We start from the raw sequence: 19,368 nt of genomic DNA, 5'->3' as shown, positions 1-19,368 counted from the left end.
GCACCACGAGAGCGATGAGGGAGGATACTCTGGAACGCCGCCGCCTGTTTGCGTGCCTCCTGGAACCTGTCGACGACAGTGTTGACTGTGTCGCCAAACAGGCCCGAGGCTTGAAGCGGGGCGTCCAGGAGGCAGACCCTGTCTCTTTCTTTTATCTCTGACAGGGTCAGCCACAAATGCCTCTCCGCGGCCACTAAGGCTGCCATAGACCGCCCAATTGCGCGAGCGGTCTCTTTAGTGGCGCGGAGGGAGAGATCAGCGGTCTTTCTGAGTTCTTCTATATCTCCAGAGTTAATCCCCTCCCCCTCATCGACATCTCTCAGCAGGTCAGCCTGATAAGCTTGAAGGACTGCCATAGTGTGAAGGCAAGCCCAAGCCTGACCTGCTGCCACATAACCTTTGCCCACTAGCGATGATGTAACTCGAAGAGGCTTAGTGGGCAATGTCGGAGCCTTAAGAGACGATGCCGAACCGGGCGACAGATAGCCCGCGAGCGTCTGTTCGACCCGTGGCATCGCTCTATAACCCCGCTCTCCCAGCCCCATCACGTTGCCATAATATAGTGAATCGGGGCCGAAGAGGCGGGTTGAATAAGGGTGGTTCCACGATCTCGACAACTCATCGTGGAGATCGGGAAAATATGGAAGGCTCCGACGTGGAGGTGGTTGCCTCGGCCGCAGAAAGCGTTCGTCTAGTTTGCTTCTCTGCGGCTCGGTTTGTTTTTCAGCAGGCCATTCGATTTTTAATTTATCTACTGCTCGCGTAACCACCTCCAACAGCTCCTCATACTGGGGCGACAGGGGTGGCGAATCCCCAGCAACCGACTCCACATCGACCTCCTCGGAGGAAGAGAGGTGAAGAGTTGATCCCTCACCCTGGGGGGAAGAAACCGACGAGCGTGCTTCCGAACCCAGGGTTTGGGCGCCGGATCTGGCAGATAAGGACTGGCCCGTCTCCATTCCCTCTGACAGATCCACCTGCGATCCCCACGAGTGCAGCAGCCGCTCTGCCTCGGCAGAAGCGGGGCCAGCACCACGAGGAACGCTGGTGAAGGCTCCCTCCTCGAAGAGAGCCCTCCGGAATCGAAGCGTCCGCATTGGCAATCGCTCGCAATGCGGACAGTCAGCCCCCTCGAGAGCCGACTCAGCGTGCTTCGATCCCAGGCAAGCCACGCACAGACTGTGTGTATCCCCGCTCGTAATGTAGCGAGGACAGGGAGGAACACACAATCTATAACGTGGCTTGGAATCGCCCTTCATATGTTTGGTCTTTTGCTTTAGTTTTGGCATATTGAGCTGTTTTAGCGATCTTTTAATGGCTAAGGGACAGACAACAATAAATAGGACCAACGGGACAGACTTTTGACATGCACACACAGAGCGCTTGCTGACAGACGCGAAGCTGAGGCCAGCTGCACGGCACGTGCTTTTATAGCTTCCTGGTCGCTACGTCACCCCGCCCGTGACGTCACGCCTTTCCGATGGACGGATTGCACACGATATTCAGAGTCGGTCTCGTCAGGGACGTTCCCCAAAGCGCTAGACGCAGCTCGAGTTCCTGAAAAGGAACTCATTATTTCAGATTTCAACTGAATCACCCAAAATTGAAAATGTACAGTTCATGCCAGATGTAGTTTGTTCTTTATCAGAACAGATTTGGAGAAATTCAGCATCACATCACCATTACATCACTTGTTCACCAATAGATCCACTGTAGTGAATGGGTGCTGTCAGAATGACAGCTGATAAAAACATCACAGCAATCCACAGGTCATCCACACTTCACCAGTCCATCAATTAATGTCTTCTATGCAAAAAGGCTACATGTTTGGAATAAATAAACTCATTATTAAGTTGTTTTTAAATTTCAAATGAGTCCTATATCCATAAAATGTATTTGTCCAATGAAAAAGTAATCTCTTCTGAATCAGGAGAAAAATATGTACTGATCAAGAACAGCTGGTAAGTGAAAACAGTCCAAAATATTTTAAAGTAATATATTGGTGGATTTTAATGTGATAGGGCAACGGGGTGGACCTTTTCCCTGGAGAAAACATTGTGTATTATGGACCTTTATGGATTGATTGATTTCTTTTACTCTCAGAAATAAAGGTATAAAAGCTTTGAATGAAGAAATGAAGATTGTTTCCAAGGGTTAGGGAGAGGGTGAAAACAAAAAAACTTACTAATATTATAAATGGACCTCATAGTGGAAAAAAGTCAGAAAAAAAACTGTATGATATGACCCTTTTAAAGTTCTCCATGCACACTGTAAATGTCATAACCAGTAAACCCCTCCTGACCTATCCATCAAATTTTGATTGCAATCTGTTTCTGTCCATTTCTCTAGATTTTTATATTTGAGAATAACATCTACTATCGGGCCACTGTGGAGAACAGATCCATCCGTCTTGTTTCCACTGGGAAGGAGGGTGTAATATTCAACGGCCTGAGCGACTGGCTTTATGAAGGTATGAAATATTTGGATAAAAACATGGACAGTTGTTTTCTATGCCTTGCGAACCTGCGGTAAATTAGGTCGTATCAGGACAAGTACTGGCCAGAAAAATCTTTATTACTCAGACATGAGAAGAACATTCAATAAATCAAAAGTAAATATGCATCTTTAAAGATTATGTACTGTGATTTGCATGAAACAATTTGTATCTAACTTAGAAGAGGCAGATTTTGATGGTGATAGATTCTGTCAAAGAATCAAAGAAATAAAAATCAATATCCCAGCATCTTCCAGAATGCACCACTGCCTTTGACAAGACTCAGTGGTTGTGGATTTTCATGGTTGTGCGGTGAGTCTCCCATTTAAACTTTAATCTGGGCACATATTGCAGAGAGCTACCCTTGCCATGAGTTTATTAGGTGCCGAAGGTCTCAAAATGGACACTTATTATTAATTGAAGCTGATGAATGTATTAAAGAGAGTAGAGACTCATCCTGATGTATCTCTGATGCTCTCGATCTTACAGTCTCTCTCTGTGTGAATATATATATATACGTTTAGTTTTGACTCAGTAATTCTGATTGAATGACCCACTTTACAGATTCGATTGATGTATTGCTCTTATCTGTACGATTAAAACTGAAAGTGTAATTTAAGTTCTTTTCGGGGTTATCAGGAGAAAATGACTCAAAACGCGTATCCGCATTAATCGACTTCAGAGGGTTAAAACCAGACAATAATCACACACTGCACAACTGTGATGTTATATGAATTATATATTTGTCGCTCGCTTGGCAACCCTAAACAGACTACAGGGTGAACTCCATCATGCTGTTATCATTCTTTGACATTTGAAGAATATACAACACATCGTGCACATGTAAACACGCACGCACGCACACGCACGCACACACACACACACACACACACACTATATATATATATATATATATATATATATATATATATATATATATATATATATATATATATATATATGTATGTGTGTGTGTGGTGTGTGTGTGTGTGTTTCATTATAGTTGAATATATCAAATGCAATTACAGCTAATTGCATTTAACATACTAAAACACAAATACATATATGTAACTTTAGAGTGCCTTTTGACTTAAGTATGACTTTAGTACATCTTTGTATGTAATTTCATATATTGTCATTGAAATGTGGTTAAAGTGAACTGCTAAATGTGCTTACATGCATTTATGATGAACTAAAATATACTTTAATGTACATTAACTTTATTTGCATATGCTTTATTTTGTCAGTCAACAAATCAAATTTCAACAACATAATTATTGATCATACTTTAAAACTTTTAATTTGACTTTCGTACAAAGTGCACTTCTTAATAGTATTAAAGTCTCAGAAAATCTAGTTAAGTTGCTCATTATATCCAAGTACTCAGAAGCCAATTTATGAAAACTTGAAAATAATGAGTAACCTTTACTATATTTCTCTGAGGCAAGAGATTTGCAAGATATTTTCAAGTAAAGTTATTAAATTGAAATTTGCAGGACACAAATGTACATTCAATACAATTAAGCACAGTTCTTTTTCACAAGATATTAGCATTCACATTTTATACATTATTTATTTCTGGGGGAAAAAATGTACATTTCCACTTCTTCACTTCTTCACTTATTCTTTCCACTTCTTCATTCTGGCTGATGATAGTATATGAACACCTTAATTCATAGCGAGTTCTAGCTGACATTCTATTGCATTTTTGTCCATGAAGTGTTTAATGCTAGTAATAAAGTGATATCACACCAATCTCTGTGTGAGACAGGACAAAGCTCTGCCAAATTAAGGGGAGAAAGCACTCTACACTCCAAGGGACTGTAATACAGTAACTTCCTATCTTCATTCTGGACTTACAATTTGAATAAGTGACATAAGTACCATGGCTTTTAAACAGATAGGATATGATTCTAAGGTTAGGATATTTCTATAAAACAGCTCCAGCACTCCAAAATCCCAGAACTCAGTTTCCAGTCTGTGCTGCTCACATTGCGATCCAACTTGTTGTTTCAAGTTTACATGTGCCCCATTGACGCCCCTCTGAACTGTCCTTGACTTCCAGTCCATTGGCACTAAGTCAGTTATTGTCATGTGAATGGCTGACAGTCATCAAATTCACCTACAAATCCTCTGAATATTTAATGATTCATCAAGCTTTGTGCAGTTTGAGGGTGTAAAATACAAATCCAGAGTCTGTTCTCTGTTTCAAGGAAAACAGGTGGCCATGCATTCATTGACGATGGAGTTTATGCCTGTCAGACCCTTCTGGATATGGAGTTCCCTGATGTGCTTAGGGAAAGGCTAATATATGGTAATTCAGATTACCCATGGCAACCAAAAAAGGCTGAAACAACTGATATTCATCATTCCAAGAACAGTCTAATTCCTCCAGCTCTATGGAGTTGCATTAAAGTCGAACGATCCACAGTGTTCATTTATTTAATGTGATTTGAAAGTGGCTAAAAGTTATTATGAGGAAAGTGTTCTAATCAACCTCACACCTACACATTCTCCTCTCTGTACTTTGGAGATCAAGAATGTGGTTTGTTGCACTGTTGTGAGTATGCTTTCTTAGAGTAGTTCATCACTCTGCAGAGAGGATATTAATTACCTCAATCAGTCTGCATAATCAATGCTGAGTTTTAATTACTCCTGGATAATCAGTGAAGCGCACATAGTTCTTGCTGTGGCAGAACACGTCTGCTCTCATGAAGATCATAAAATGAACCATGCAAGAAACTCACAGTAAGGCACACTTCTTGCAGCCTTGCGGGGTTTGCTTCTATGCATTCGCAAAAATTGTAGGATGTTACATTTGCTGTTTTATGATTCGGAAAGGTGCTCACAAATCACTGCTGTCCTTTTTGCCCAAACTGCAGAAATGCGGACTTCATAGCAACAATGAAAGGGTAAACAATACCGCTTTATTTTTTTATTTTTTTTAGTTATTTGCAATCAAAAATGTTGCTGTTTGAGACACCCTTCAAGAATCCAATGCTGAGGCTGGTGTAGTATGCATTTTTAATAGAATTTTAAAATTAAGATATTAGTAAATCAAATGCAAAATAATATGATTTGTTCTGTTATTTTAAAGCAATGCTCTATTTGAAAGGATGAATTTTCTATGTCTTTGCAGATAGTACATGTTACCATGGTTGCTAACAACATAAAATGAACACATTCAAAACTATTTCATCTTCTGTTTGTAACTATTATTATTATTATATATATTCCTAAACAGTGTTTTTTTTTTTTTTTTTTTTAAGAGCAGTTATTATTCTTCACTGACATGTAGTTCATATTAAGTCCATTAACATATTAAATCCCAAATTTTTTCCCAGACATGAAAATATCCAAATGATGTGTCAGTAGTAACCCTTTGAAATAATCAATAATTATTTTTTGAAATTATTTTGGAAAAGTGTGTGAAAAAATGTGTTTTATGTTCGGTCACAATTGTGACCGGTGGGATAATGTGTGTACTGAAATTTCTGCAGTCATAAAAATGGTTAGATATCTAGATCTAGCTATTTTAAACTGTTTGATCACATTCTAGGGTTACTATTATGCATAAAAACTTATGCAACATTGATAGGAAAACTGAGATTTAAAAATAAAAAAAATTCAAAATGTTTACTTTTTTTGTAAAATACAATTATATATACAATTATATTGTATATTATATATATACAATTTTATATATATTATAGTATTACAACATAGTTATTGTAATTTTTTTGTAACATTAGAAGTTTTTATTTAGTGCAATATTTTGTCACTGAAACATTTTATTGTCATTTTCACTAGCAGCTGCAATTAGATTTATATCGCATATGTAAGTTCACTAGTGGTAACTATTGTGACCATCAGCATGTTTACTCATTCTATGACCACACTCAACAAAACTAAATATATGTGAATGCATATATTTATACTAGACACCCTAAAGATCACGTGTACCAAACATCTTTGTCATATATTTATGTTAAGAAACTTTACTAGCATTTAGTTTTGGAGCTTTGATGCAGCGATCATCTTCTCAAGGTGCAAACAGGAAGTAAACTGCTCTGGTCATGTGACATTTTGCACTAATCACGTGAAACTGCACATATTTAATTAAGACCCTTTATTTTTTTCCCATATTTGCAGGAAATACACTAACACATCAGTCAGTAAGGTTTTTAGAGCTTTATAAATAAAAACCTTTTTACAGTCATTATTGTGACCGGTGGGATTAAACGGGTTAAGCAAAGAATATGTTAAACCTTTTATATTAACAAAAATTTGTCAGGTTATGAAAAAACTTGACTGTTCAGATGATTTATCTTACATTTAATATTTATCTTATTGGAGAACCTTTCAAATATCTATCAGAAATATTTAAAATGATTTACTTTGAAGTTAATATTGTTACATGCAATTTTAAAAGTAAACTTCAGCCAAAAATACAAAATTTGCTGCAAATTGAGTCACCCTCAGGCCAAGATGTAGATAAGTTTATTCATTTGAATAGATCTGGAGTAATTTAACATTACATCACTTGGTCACAAATGGATCCTCTGCAGTGAATGGGTGCCATCAGAATGAGAGTCCAAACAGTTGATAAAAGCATCACAATAATCCACAAGTAATCTACACCACTCCAATACAACAATTAATATCTTGTGAAATTAAAAGCTGTGTGTTTGTAAGAAACAAATCCATTATTTAGATGTTTAAGTTTTAAATTAGTTTTAAACACATTGTCTCACATTAAAATTCACTGACATTTTTTAAAGCTGCTTTGAACTGTTTTTGCTTGTAAATAATGTTTGGTCTGTGTATATTTCTCTGATTCAGACAAGACAACTTTTTCACTGGATAAAGCAACTTGTAATGTAACCAGAAACAATGTTTTAAAGTAAAAAATTATAAAAATAAAAAGTTTTACTAATATATTTGTTTCATACAAATGTGCATACTTGTGGATTATTGTGATGTTTTTATCAGCTTTTAGGACTCTGACGGCACCTGTCAGGGTTACTGAGGGAGAGGACCCAGATGCAGAATGAACAAGGGATGTTTATTGACAAAAATAGACAGAGCACAATAGGAGGGAGTGGCTTGAACGGTCCAGACATTAGGGTAGGGCATACAACAGTGAAAGTCCAACAGGAGGGGATACTGGGGCAATGACTGGATAGCTGAGGGTGACCACTGGAACCAGCATAGGGAGGCAGCAGCTAGGACCGCTGCTGGGAGTTGGCAAGACCAGACAGAAGGTAGATGGCCAGGCGAGACACAAAGGAACAGAGAAATTGCAGCTTGAAGATCACTTGCCAGAACCGATACAGCTGCAAGGGTGAGGGAACCAGTTGTCAGGGAACCACAGACGGCCAGGCAGGGCTGGAGGGGGAAAACACAACAGATAGAGACAACACAAGACCGGACAAAACAACCAGCACACTAGACAACAAACAAACACAAACAATACAGGGAACAAGAAATTCCTTCCCAAAAACAGGGAAAAAAGTAAATAAGTAAATAAATAAATAAAATAAATAAATACCAAGAAACTAGGGGAAAACACAAATAAATAAAAGGTTAGGCCCTACAGGTAAATGCTGAGGGAAACAAACTACACTAGACTAGAGACTTGAATCTAGCAAATGACTAGAAGGATACTCATGGATAATAGGTGAAAAAAAACTTAAACTAAAAAGGAACTAAAAGAGAAGACCTAGGGGAAAAAATAGCTCTTGGAGAACTCAACTTGGAGGCTCAACAGGAAAGTCCAAAAAGCAAAAACTAGATTTTGACAAGAAAAACTTGAAACTGCAAAACACACGTTAGGCAAACATGCAGCCAAAAATGAACCGGCAACTACAAGAGGGAAGAGAGCACAATATGAAGCATACAGCGACATGAGGAACAGGTGACAACACTCTGACTAATGAGGACTAAACAAGGGGGCGTGAACCGGGAAAACAAGGAGGAGGGACAAGAGGAGCACGTGGCAGACACAAGAGACACAACCATGTGCTCAGGCACAAAATAAACAAAGACACATTGAACAAAGACAGTACAAACAAGGTTGTCAGGGCAGGATCCTGACAGCACCCATCCACTGAAGAAGATCCTGGTAAGCAAGTGGTATAATGCAAAATTTCTCTACATTTGTTTCAATAAAGAAACAAACTTATCTACATCTTGCTTCACCCAAGGTTGATACAGTTTCAGCAAATTATTTTTTGGGGGGGTGAACTGTTTCTTTAAGCACAAAATCTGACAGAACCTACAGCACTCCAGACAGATTTTAAAGCGTTTATGACAGACCTCCCTACACCTCACAGTGGTACGCTGCTGCCCAAAATTTCTTACCTATCATTTGCATTAAGTTAAGCAGTTTCTGACATTTTGATGCTCTCACCCCTTGTGTTATACTACAGTCAATCCCACAATCTCTTGTACAAGTCTGCCATTCAGCTTCTATAGAAAATTAACTGAAAATGCTATTCATTCTGGACCAGTGCATATGTATGATAAGAAATGTTTCGGTTACATATGTAACCCCCATTCCCTGAAAGAGGGAACGGAGACGTCACTTCGTTGACCATTAAATTGGGATATCGCTTCAAGAGACCAATCTACTTCAAGTGTAAATTAAATGAGCCAATGCACATTGGCATGCAATTATCATAAAAATACAAGCAGCAATCCAGCTGCAGCTGATCACAGCATGAGCATAAAAGGCAGCAGGTGCAATGCATACCAGGTTTTCACTGAGGAGCCGAGTCAGTGACCCGGCCACTCAGGGGTGATACAGCAGCCGTAGCAATGGGACGTGATGTCTCCATTGCATTGTTCAGGGAACAAGGTTTACACACATAACCAAGATGTTCCATTTCATTCAGTCACTCTCTATGTCACATCAATAACCAACAAATTGAGATCCTCTACCAAAGTGTCATGGATCTCTTCCAGTGCCCTGTGCGAGTTACCTGCACTTAATTTTGGTGTAGGCCGGGGCTCGCAACAAGAAGACCACTCACTGTTGTTGTAGCACCACCCATTTAGTGAGATTGGATAACACAGGGAAAATGTACCCGTTCCACTTGGAACAGGGATGCTGCGGAAGCCCATCCTTCTTGAAGGAGGTCTTGGAAGCAAATACACATATGAATCTGTTTAGGTCCATATAGACAATTGAAGTGAAGTGAAGTGACATAGTGCCAAGTATGGTGACCCATACTCAGAATTTGTGCTCTGCATTTAACCCATCCAAAGTGCACAAACACACAGCAATGCACACACACACATCGTGAAGACTCACCCGGAGCAGTGGAGGTGATTGTAACCCTCTCTTTACACATATGGGATCCACTTAGGTCTCACATATAGAATCCTGTGTTGGGGGTCGCACAGCCCGCAGCTCTACAATTATCTGTCAGCAAGACGCCATGAGCCAGCATCCAGGAAGATACAAAACTCATTGTAGAGTGAGCTCGTAACCTGAGCGGGCAGGGCACACCCTGTTCCTGATAAGCCAGGGCAATGGCATCCACAATTCAGTGGGCCATGCTCTGCTTAGAGATGGCCTTTCCCTTTGCCGGCTAAAGCTTTGTGTCTGGTCTACATAGCATCTCAGGGTTTGGACGTGACAGAGCAAAGCTAGGGCTGGGTCTGTTTCCTCCGGGGGCAGTGCTTGCAGGTTCACCACCTGATCCCTGAAGGGATTAATGGGAACCTTGCACACATGGCTGGGCCGACAGCCTCAGGATTTGGAGGCCAGTGCAAGCAGGAGCAGAGGTTTCAGTGAAAGTAACTCAGCTTGACTGAGTGCAAAGGCTCAAAAGGGCCCTGCTGTAGTGTTTTAACCTTCTGGAGTCGATTAACACAGATACGCGTTTTGTGGCATTTTCTCCTGATAACACCAAAAAGAACTTAAATTACACTTCCAGTTTTGATTGTACAAAAAAGAGCAACACATCAATCGAATCTGTAAAGTGTCTACTTTTATTTGTATACACGCATAATAACAACAAATCTTTGTGCATTTACAAAATAAAGAAAACAAATACTGTGTGCTGTCTTATGAAGCTAAAATGCAAAAAATTCAGCTTTCAAAGTCAGCTTTGATGACACGTTTGTAAATGAAGATCAGCGCAGACAAAGCCTGCAGACAGCACACCTTGTTTGTTATCTTTATTTTATAAATGCACAAAGTTTTGTTATTATGTCTGTATACAAAAAAGTAGACCCTTTACAGATTCGATTGATGTATTGCTCTTATCTGTACGATCAAAACTGAAAGTGTAATTTAAGTTATTTTCGGGGTTATCAGGAGAAAATGCCTCATAAAGCGTATATGCGTTAATCAACTCCAGAGGGTTTAGCTTCTGGACACCCTAAGGAACCTAATGAGCAGGTCATGCTTAACTACCGACTTACCTTCCACTGGGTCATGGTTAGCAGTGGTCACAGCAACAAAGACTTTTAGGGTGCTACAATAAGGAAAGCACGACCCTGATCTCTGGGGGTCTTCTCGGCGAAAAGAACACCACTCGATGAACAAGTTCCACTTCATGGCGTAAGCATGTCTTGTAGATGGTGCTTTTGCTGAAGTGATGATGTCCTCTACCTCTTGAGGAAGGTCACTAAGAACCTCTGCATCATGTCCAGGGACCAGACATGAAGTTTCCAGAGGTCTGGATATGGGTGCCATAGGGTGCCCCTTCTCTGAGTCAGAAGATCCTTCCTCAGAGAAATCCACCAGGGAGGGGCTGTCGCAAGGAGCACTAGTTCGGGGAGCCAGGTCTGAGTGGGCCAATACATCACCACAAGCAAGACCTGCTCCTCGTCCTCCCTGACCTTGCACAGCATCTGTGCATGAAGGCTCATTGGGGAGAACGCATACCTGCGCAAACAACTGGCAAAGAGGTCTCCAGAGAGCCAAACAGGTCTACCTGAGTGGATCCAAAATGTCTCCAAATCAGCTGGACAGTCCAGGGATGGAATTGCCACTCTCCTGAAAGCGTAGCTCAAGACAGCTCGTCGGCCATATGTTTAGCAGGCCTGGAATGTGAATGGCATAAAGTGACCTCAGAACCTTCCGACTCCAAAGGAGGAGGTGGCGGGTGAGTTGCGACATGTGACTGGACTGCAGACCAGCTTGTTGATCTGCGGTCTGTACGCAACAGTCACTGTGTTGTCAGTCCGGACCAGCACATGCTTGCCTTGTAAGCACCCTTTGAGATGGTACAAGGCAAGGTGCACTGCTAACAACTCTAGGCAATTGATATGCCAGTGCAGATGGGGGCCTGTCCAACCCCCCAACACTGCATGCCCATTGTACATGATCCCCTAGCCGGTGGTGGATGAATCCATGTAAACCACAGAATTGAAGCAGGTTAGCACCGACCTTGTAGATTCCTTTGTGAGGAGTGCTGTCTGTTCGACCGAATCCACTCCATACTGATAAAAGTGATCCTCTGCATCGGGAAAAGTTTGCTCTTTTCCCAGTTGACTGAAGACCCAACAGGCTGAGGTGCCGGAGTCCCTCTGCTTGCACAACTGATCCTGAGACTGAGCTAGTATAAGCCAATTGTCAAATTAGTTGAGAATGCAAACACCCTGCTCTTTGAGGGGAACAAGAGCTGTATCCATGACTTTTGTGAAGACATGGGGAGACAGGGACAGCCTGCAGGTCCAAGATTGGTCATAACTCTCTGCCTTTCTTTGGTACAATGAAGTAAGGGCTGTAAAACCCTGTCCTCATATCGGCTGGAGGGACCGGCTCTATCGTATCCTTCACCAGTAGGACTGCAATCTCCACACGCAAGACAGGAGCATCTGCTGTCTTCACTGTAGTGAAGCGGATGTCGCTGAACTTGGGGGGACGCGGGGCAAACTGAATCGCATAGCTGAAGCAGATGGTCCGCAGAATCCTGTGAGATGGGCTGTGTAGCATTAGCCAGGCACCCAGAAACCGTGCAAGTGGGACCAAAGGAACCACCGACATTCCTGCAGTGGGGCAGCGAGGTGGGATGCAGGGAACAAACTCGGGCAGCTTGGGAGATGACCGAAGAGGGTTCTGAGTATGTTGTGCAAAGCTTACCTGGTTCCACAGGTTGGCAGAGGGTCCATGAGTAGGGCCTTTTGTTGATGCTCTCAAACCGCCTGCTGCTGTCGGCTGGTGAAGGAGGAGGATGAGTGAGGTCTGGTGTTGGGTTCATCACTCTGAGCGTGAGGTCAGTGGTGGTTCTGAGCTCCTTCAGAACTTCCGGATCATGACCACCCTCGTGCAGGTCCTTCAGTGCCTTGGCCTGGTACACCTGCAGTAATGCTGTAGCATGTAAGGCGGAGGCAGCTTCTCCACAGTCCATATAAGCATCAATTTACAGGGGAGATGAGTACCTACAGACCTGGGAGGGGAGGCATGGTACACCCTGCCGGGTGGAAGCGGTATTAGGACACAACTGCATTGCAACCAACCGCTCCAATGGGGGACTCCTGTATACTACCTTGCTGCACCACCATCAAGGGTGATGAGGGAGGAGGAACCATCAGGCTCCTTCCCGGCAGTAAATGGCCATCCACGACCTGGTGAGCTCCTCATTCACTTCCGGGAAGAAAGAAAGTTCTCAGTGCGAGCCACCCAGACAAAACCAATCTTCATCCAACCATTCAACCTCGAGCCCTACTTTCTCTCAGAAAGTTGGCAGCACAGCCGAATCTTCCTGAGAAGAGAGAGCTCTCCCTCTGATGCAGCAATCAACATCCGGTCTTCGGGAGGAGTACCAAAGGATACCACTGGTACGCTCTTTGAATAAGGCCTAGCATGTTTTTTTGGCCACTTAACTGGATCAGAAGTGCTAGAGGAGTGGTGGGCCCCCAAGTGTTGGTTCCCTAAGGGGTTTGCCACTGTTGTAATCCTCAAACCACCCATGCTACTGCTGCAAGTAGCCCTCACCTAGCAGCCGCAACGGAGCTCCGCCCCTCTGAAGAAAACGGAGCCTGGCCTGCAGCTCCAAGATGGTCATCTTCCTGCAATGGGAACATGACTCATCCACGAAGGCCACCTCAGCATGTTTAATTCCCAGACATGTGAGGCATAGATCGTGACCATCACCCAGCGCCAGGTAATGACCACATCCAGAAACGCACAGGTGAAGCAGCATCTTTAAAAAGACGGTCCGTCATCTTTACAAAGACGCACACGTGAAGCTCTATTAGAGAAATTGATCTTTCAGAGAAATGCTCTTTTAGTGCTGAGGCACACAGGGGTGGCCGCTTACAGCACAACCCACTCGAAACAGGAACAACCACTGCTGAAGCGCTGTGCCTCCAAAACACCAAAAGCTTTCAAGAGTGTGTTGAACTCATAGCTCACTGAAGAGCACTGACCTACTGAAATGGAGTGCAAACTTTCCAGCCACAGTAATGGTGTCACTCTCAGTACTCAGTTTGTTGCAGTAGGCTATCCTCATATGACTGTTTGTTTTGACTGGAATAGCCTCTATTTTTTTTTTTAAAGATTCATTCACTTTAATTTCATTTCTCTTTTGTCACATGACTTGCATCCCATTATTTGGTAATCTCAGAGGCTGGATTTGAGATCAAAGCTTCTTGTTGGAACACACGTTCAAAGCTTCTTGTTTTCTAGAAAACAAGATATCATTAATCTGATTACAGCATTTAGACTGCATTATCTTACTGGTTGCAAAGAGACAGGAAACTGTTTTTTTTGTTTGTTTTTTTTTTAAGAAATGAATTGATCGTTTTATTCAGCAAAGATGGGTTAAATTGATCAAAAGGGACAGTAGTAATGTTGCAGAAGTCTTCTATTTTATAAAAAATGCTATTTATTTAAACTTTTTACATTTCTATTCATCAATATATCCATGTCATGGTATCCGCAAAAATATTAAGCAGCATAGCGGCTTTTTAAAATTAATCATAAGCAATGTTTATTGAGCAGCACATCAGTATAATAAAATTGCATAATATTTTATATAAAATATAATGAAAATCATTATATTAAAATGATTTCTGAAGGATCATGTGACACTGAAGACTGGAGTAATGGCTGATGAAAATTCAGCTTTGCATCACAGGGATAAATTACATTTTCAAAACATATTCAAATAATATACATTTATATTCATTCAAAATTTTATTTTGATTTAATAAATGCAGCTTTGATGAACATAACAGGCTTCTTAAAATAATAATAACAAAAAAAAAATCATAACGACTCTAAACTTTACATCTGTTGTATCTAAGAAATCGTTTGATATTTATTTCTTGTAAATGATTATCTCAGGATTACAGAATGAATCACATTCTTTAACACTAAATTTAGTACTAAATACTACAATAAAACTATTAAAAAAACTTTCATTTACCCATGTGATTAACAGCAGCATTTAACTAAATATTTTTCTGCAAAAAAGTGATGTAGCATTTGTCTTTGTCTTGTTTCTGGAAAATGAGCACTAATTTGAAAACAGCTCTTCTTGTCATGCTACTGAAAAAAAAAATGGAGCCAAGGTTGCAAACAGATTAGCTGCTAATGAGGCTGGTGTGGCTTTTACACACCTCTGTATCACAACATCAGCATAATCACATAGTTTTAGCAGCCTACAAATATGACTAGCCCTCTTTCAACACCCTCCAATTTGTGGCTGGGAGATATACTCTACTCATATTCTGCACACCTACCAGAAGAATTGTTAATGAATGCTGTTCTTGATCTAAATTTGAACCGCATGCTCGCATGTGTTTGGTGCTGTAGGGATGGTCAAGAAGGTTGACTAGTCGGCTGCCGGCTGGTTCACATTGCCTGCTTAATTTCTCCTGCATGACTGCAACAGCAAAAGTGCTTTTAGTGTTTACACTGGCAATGTTTCTGAAGTGTGTCACAGCTGGATCTCAACAAAAAAATTATTATGATATTATTACCTTTGATAACTGCAGTACATTATAGAAGGCTCTTTATGAAATATTTATGAGGAAGAGAACCTCAATACACATTTAATTCAGTACGGTTTGATAAAGAAAAGATGTTTAGGTACCGGTTACTGCATGTTTAACTTGCATCAAGCATGACAGACATCTTTTTTCTAACAATGGGTGAGTAATTCAGTTCATAATAAAAATCGAACACATGACACTGCGTGAAAAGAGGAATTTACGGGATAAATCTGACATGGGAAATTTCAGTAAAACTTAAGGTGTACGATCCGTGTGCGAAAATTCCTGTACACGACCATACACTTAAGGTGCACAGAGATTTCCGGATACAGGATATTTCTGATTGGACACACTGGACATGTTCAGAGATTTCCAGTACACCAGCACTCATAAAAACTTAACTATGGTTTTATATTAGTATATATACCATGTGTATAATCAAGTGTATATACCATGTTTTTTGGCAGTTTGACTGCCATTTGTATAACGGTAGTTTTACTACAAATAGGCTATCATGTAAAACTATGGTTAGTGTACCATGGTTAATTTATGGTTACCATGGTGAGTACAATAATCATGTTTTTATTTATTTTGTATTTTTTTATGTACCATGGTAAATGTCGTAATTAAGGGAGCAAGCGCTGTCATGTTTTTTCGGGGTGTTTATCGGTTAAAAATGAATCGTTCAGTCATTTTAAATATGTAGGCTAGTTTAAATTAAATGAATCTAAACTTGAACAGAATCACAAAATTTGAGTGAGATTAATCAAATAAAATCCACACTATTCGCGGTAGTGCTAAATTTGGTGTTAAAATAAAACTAAACTATTGAGAGATAATTACCTGCACAAAAAAAAACAACATCATGAACAAGGAGCCATACAAAATGGAGACACCTGGGAAAATCACTTTGAACAACTTTAAAATGAAATTACAATAAACCCAGAACAAACCCAAAAAATATAAAAAATAAATATTCATATGGAACATACAACTGGTAAATATTAAAATCCATTAGACTACCCTATAACAGAAAATGGGGCATTGGTAGTTAAACAGGTATTGGGGGTAAAACATAAAATGTAATAAAAAAAAATAATATATTCAAACATTCAATGCGCAATTAAAATTGGAAATAAACATAATTCTTTACTCAAGGGCAGGGTGTAAGGCAGGGCTGCCCACTATCACCGACCCTCTTCGATATCTACATTAATGAATTGGCGAAACTCCTATACAGTCAACTGCACATGGCTTTACACTACATGACTCCTACATAAAGTTCTTGCTGGTCGCAGATAATCTGGTTCTTCTGTCTCCAACAGAAGAGGGTTTACAGCAGAACATAGACATCCTTCACTAATTCAGACCTGGGCCCTGACTATTAATTCTAACAAAACTAGCACTAACATTCAGAAAAGACCCAGAGTTCAGGGAAAGAGACACAACTTCAACCTTGGTATGACCAAAATTGAACATGCCACAAACTACCCATAACTCGGGCCTGATTCAGATGGTCCCGAAGCTACAAAAACAAACTAACATGACCAACAACATCTAGCATCAGGACACTGAAATATTCATCCACAAAACTTGGCCCAACCAAATTATAAAAGCACAAAAAGAAAATGATCTAACTTATTGGACTGAAAAAAAAAACAGAAAAACAAAGTTAATTTGAATGCTATTTGGAAATAAAATAGAAATAGAAATAACACAACTGCATATTATCTGAGTATAGTGAAAGACTGTAAATTTAGAAGACAAAAGATGAGGTACAGACTGAGCAATCATACTTTGACTATAAAGACGGGCAAATATCGACAGCACTGACTGAGCCAAAGAGAGCCCATACTGTTCCCACAGAGCAACACTTCCTCATCAGCCGCCCTGTCAAGACATTTGAAAGACATTTTATCTTACTAGCAGCAAGATACATTGATGCCTGTTAAAAAAAGAGGGAGGAGTCAACAAATCAGTGATGCACCTACACACACACCACTGAATTTTAAATTAATAGGATAATAAATGTTGATTTGATCTATTATATATACAAAGTTATATACACAATTTTAATTAAATATCGTCATGAAATAAATGTTTTTCTCTAATACACATTGGCCACAATTAATGGCACCCTTTTATTTAACACTTTGAAACCTCCATTTGCCAGTTTAACAGGTCTAAATTTTCTCCTATAATGCCTGATGAGGTTAGAGAACACCTGACAAGAGATCAGAGACCATTCCTTCATCCAGAATCACTCCAGACCCTTTAGATTCCCAGCTTCTCCTCTTCAGTTCACTTTTCTCATTTTCCATAGGGTTCAGTTCAGAGGACTGGAATGGCTATAGCAGAAGCTTGGTTTTGAGCTCAGTGATCCATTTCTGTGTTGTTTTTGAGGTATGTTTTTGGGTTATACAGAGATGTATAGTAACGAAGTAGAACTACTTCACTACTGTACTTAAGTACTAAAAGGCGGTATCTGTACTTTACTAGAGTATTATTTTTTTCTCCTACTTCCACTTTTACTTCAGTACATATTTTCGATGAGTTTAATAATTTTACTCCGATATTTTTTTTTATGTGCTGCATCGTTACTCGTTACAATTACAAAAATGTTACGAATCATTCCATTACAAACCCACATTACCACTGCCAGAACTGTAGATGGCAGGTTTGATGAAGCTGGCACATCATTGAGCGAATCAAGTGATTAAGAAGACTGCGCGTGCTGACTGAACTGCTGTGAAGAGAGAGATGAACACCGAGCCGAGCCAGATAATGACTCGTTCACGAGTCAAGAACCGGTTGCATCGGTTTTCGGATCACCAGTAGTTCTTTCTGACAGTTCGATTCAATAAACCAGTTGAAGAAAACAGTTCACCGGTTCTTTTGCGCTCGACGTAATGGCGTCATTGGCGTTGACTGCAAGCCTTCGGTTTACCTGGGCTCATAACATTAGCACAGAATCAGTTCAGAATCAATCACCAAAAGAATCAGTTCGGTTCAGACGCTCTGTGTGTCGATTTGCTTTCACGCTGAATCACACATGCGCAGTATCATCAGCTCCTCGGTTCTCGAATCGGACACGTCTGAAAGAAACGGTTCTTGACCACTGATCTATAATATAAGTTATATATATAAATAGATCAGTGTTCTTGACTCGTGAACAAGTCAGTCTGTTGTTCGTTATCTGGCTCGGCTCGGTGTTCATCTTCAGTTCTCTCTTCACATCAGTTCAGTCAGTGTACTGTTTGAGTACATGAATTACTCCGGGATATTGGTTTTTTGAACTCAGAGGGAGTGTCAGCCACATTAAACAAGTTAACAGCTTAAGTCATTTGTGGATTAATGCGTATTGGAGACGCGAACCGTTTAAAACGATTCAGTTCGATTTGGTGAACTGTTTCAAAAAGATCCGGTTACATCGAATGATTCGTTCACGAACCGGATATCACAAACTGGTTTGTTTTGAACTGTCTTACAACAGACACGGAAGAGAAGACAATGCTGAATAAAGTCGTAGTTTTTGCTATATTTGGACCAAAATGTATTTTCGATGCTTCAAAAAATTCTAACTGACCCTCTGATGTCACATGGACTACTTTGATAATGTTTTTCTTACCTTTCTGGACATGGACAGTAATCATTTGAAATAGTAAAAACAATATGTTCAAACTTTTGACTACTTTCTTTAATAACTACATAACACAATACTTGTACTTTTACTTTCAGTACTTGAGTATTAAATTTTCAAATAGACTACTTGCAATACTTAAGTACAAAAAATGTTGAATACTTTAGTACTTCTACTTAAGTGTGGTGCTTAAAGAGCACTTCAACTTCTACTCAAAGTCATTTTTTGATAGAGCACTTGTACTTTTACTTAAGTCTGGGTCTCTAGTGCTTTATAC

At 40.1% G+C, this 19,368-nt stretch overlaps 1 protein-coding gene and 1 long non-coding RNA gene across 4 annotated transcripts in view; one reads left to right on the top strand and one right to left on the bottom strand.

Moving 5' to 3' along the window:
- LOC132124503 (uncharacterized) overlaps positions 1-19,368 on the bottom strand; it is a 416,676-nt gene that overhangs the window by 352,503 nt on the left and 44,805 nt on the right. The gene's annotated exons all lie outside the window — the stretch shown is intronic.
- Positions 1-19,368, top strand: part of LOC132124493 (dipeptidyl aminopeptidase-like protein 6) — a 403,008-nt gene that overhangs the window by 357,790 nt on the left and 25,850 nt on the right. For all 3 annotated transcript variants that reach the window (XM_059535551.1, XM_059535552.1, XM_059535550.1), the window contains one exon: positions 2,350-2,470. In XM_059535551.1, coding sequence (XP_059391534.1) covers positions 2,350-2,470 — 121 coding nt within the window. The remainder of the gene's footprint in view (positions 1-2,349; positions 2,471-19,368) is intronic.

The sequence above is a fragment of the Carassius carassius genome, chromosome 42 (genome assembly GCF_963082965.1).
Source record: "Carassius carassius chromosome 42, fCarCar2.1, whole genome shotgun sequence".
Classification (NCBI taxonomy): domain Eukaryota; kingdom Metazoa; phylum Chordata; class Actinopteri; order Cypriniformes; family Cyprinidae; genus Carassius; species Carassius carassius.
This window is presented reverse-complemented; position numbering and strand designations above follow the sequence as displayed.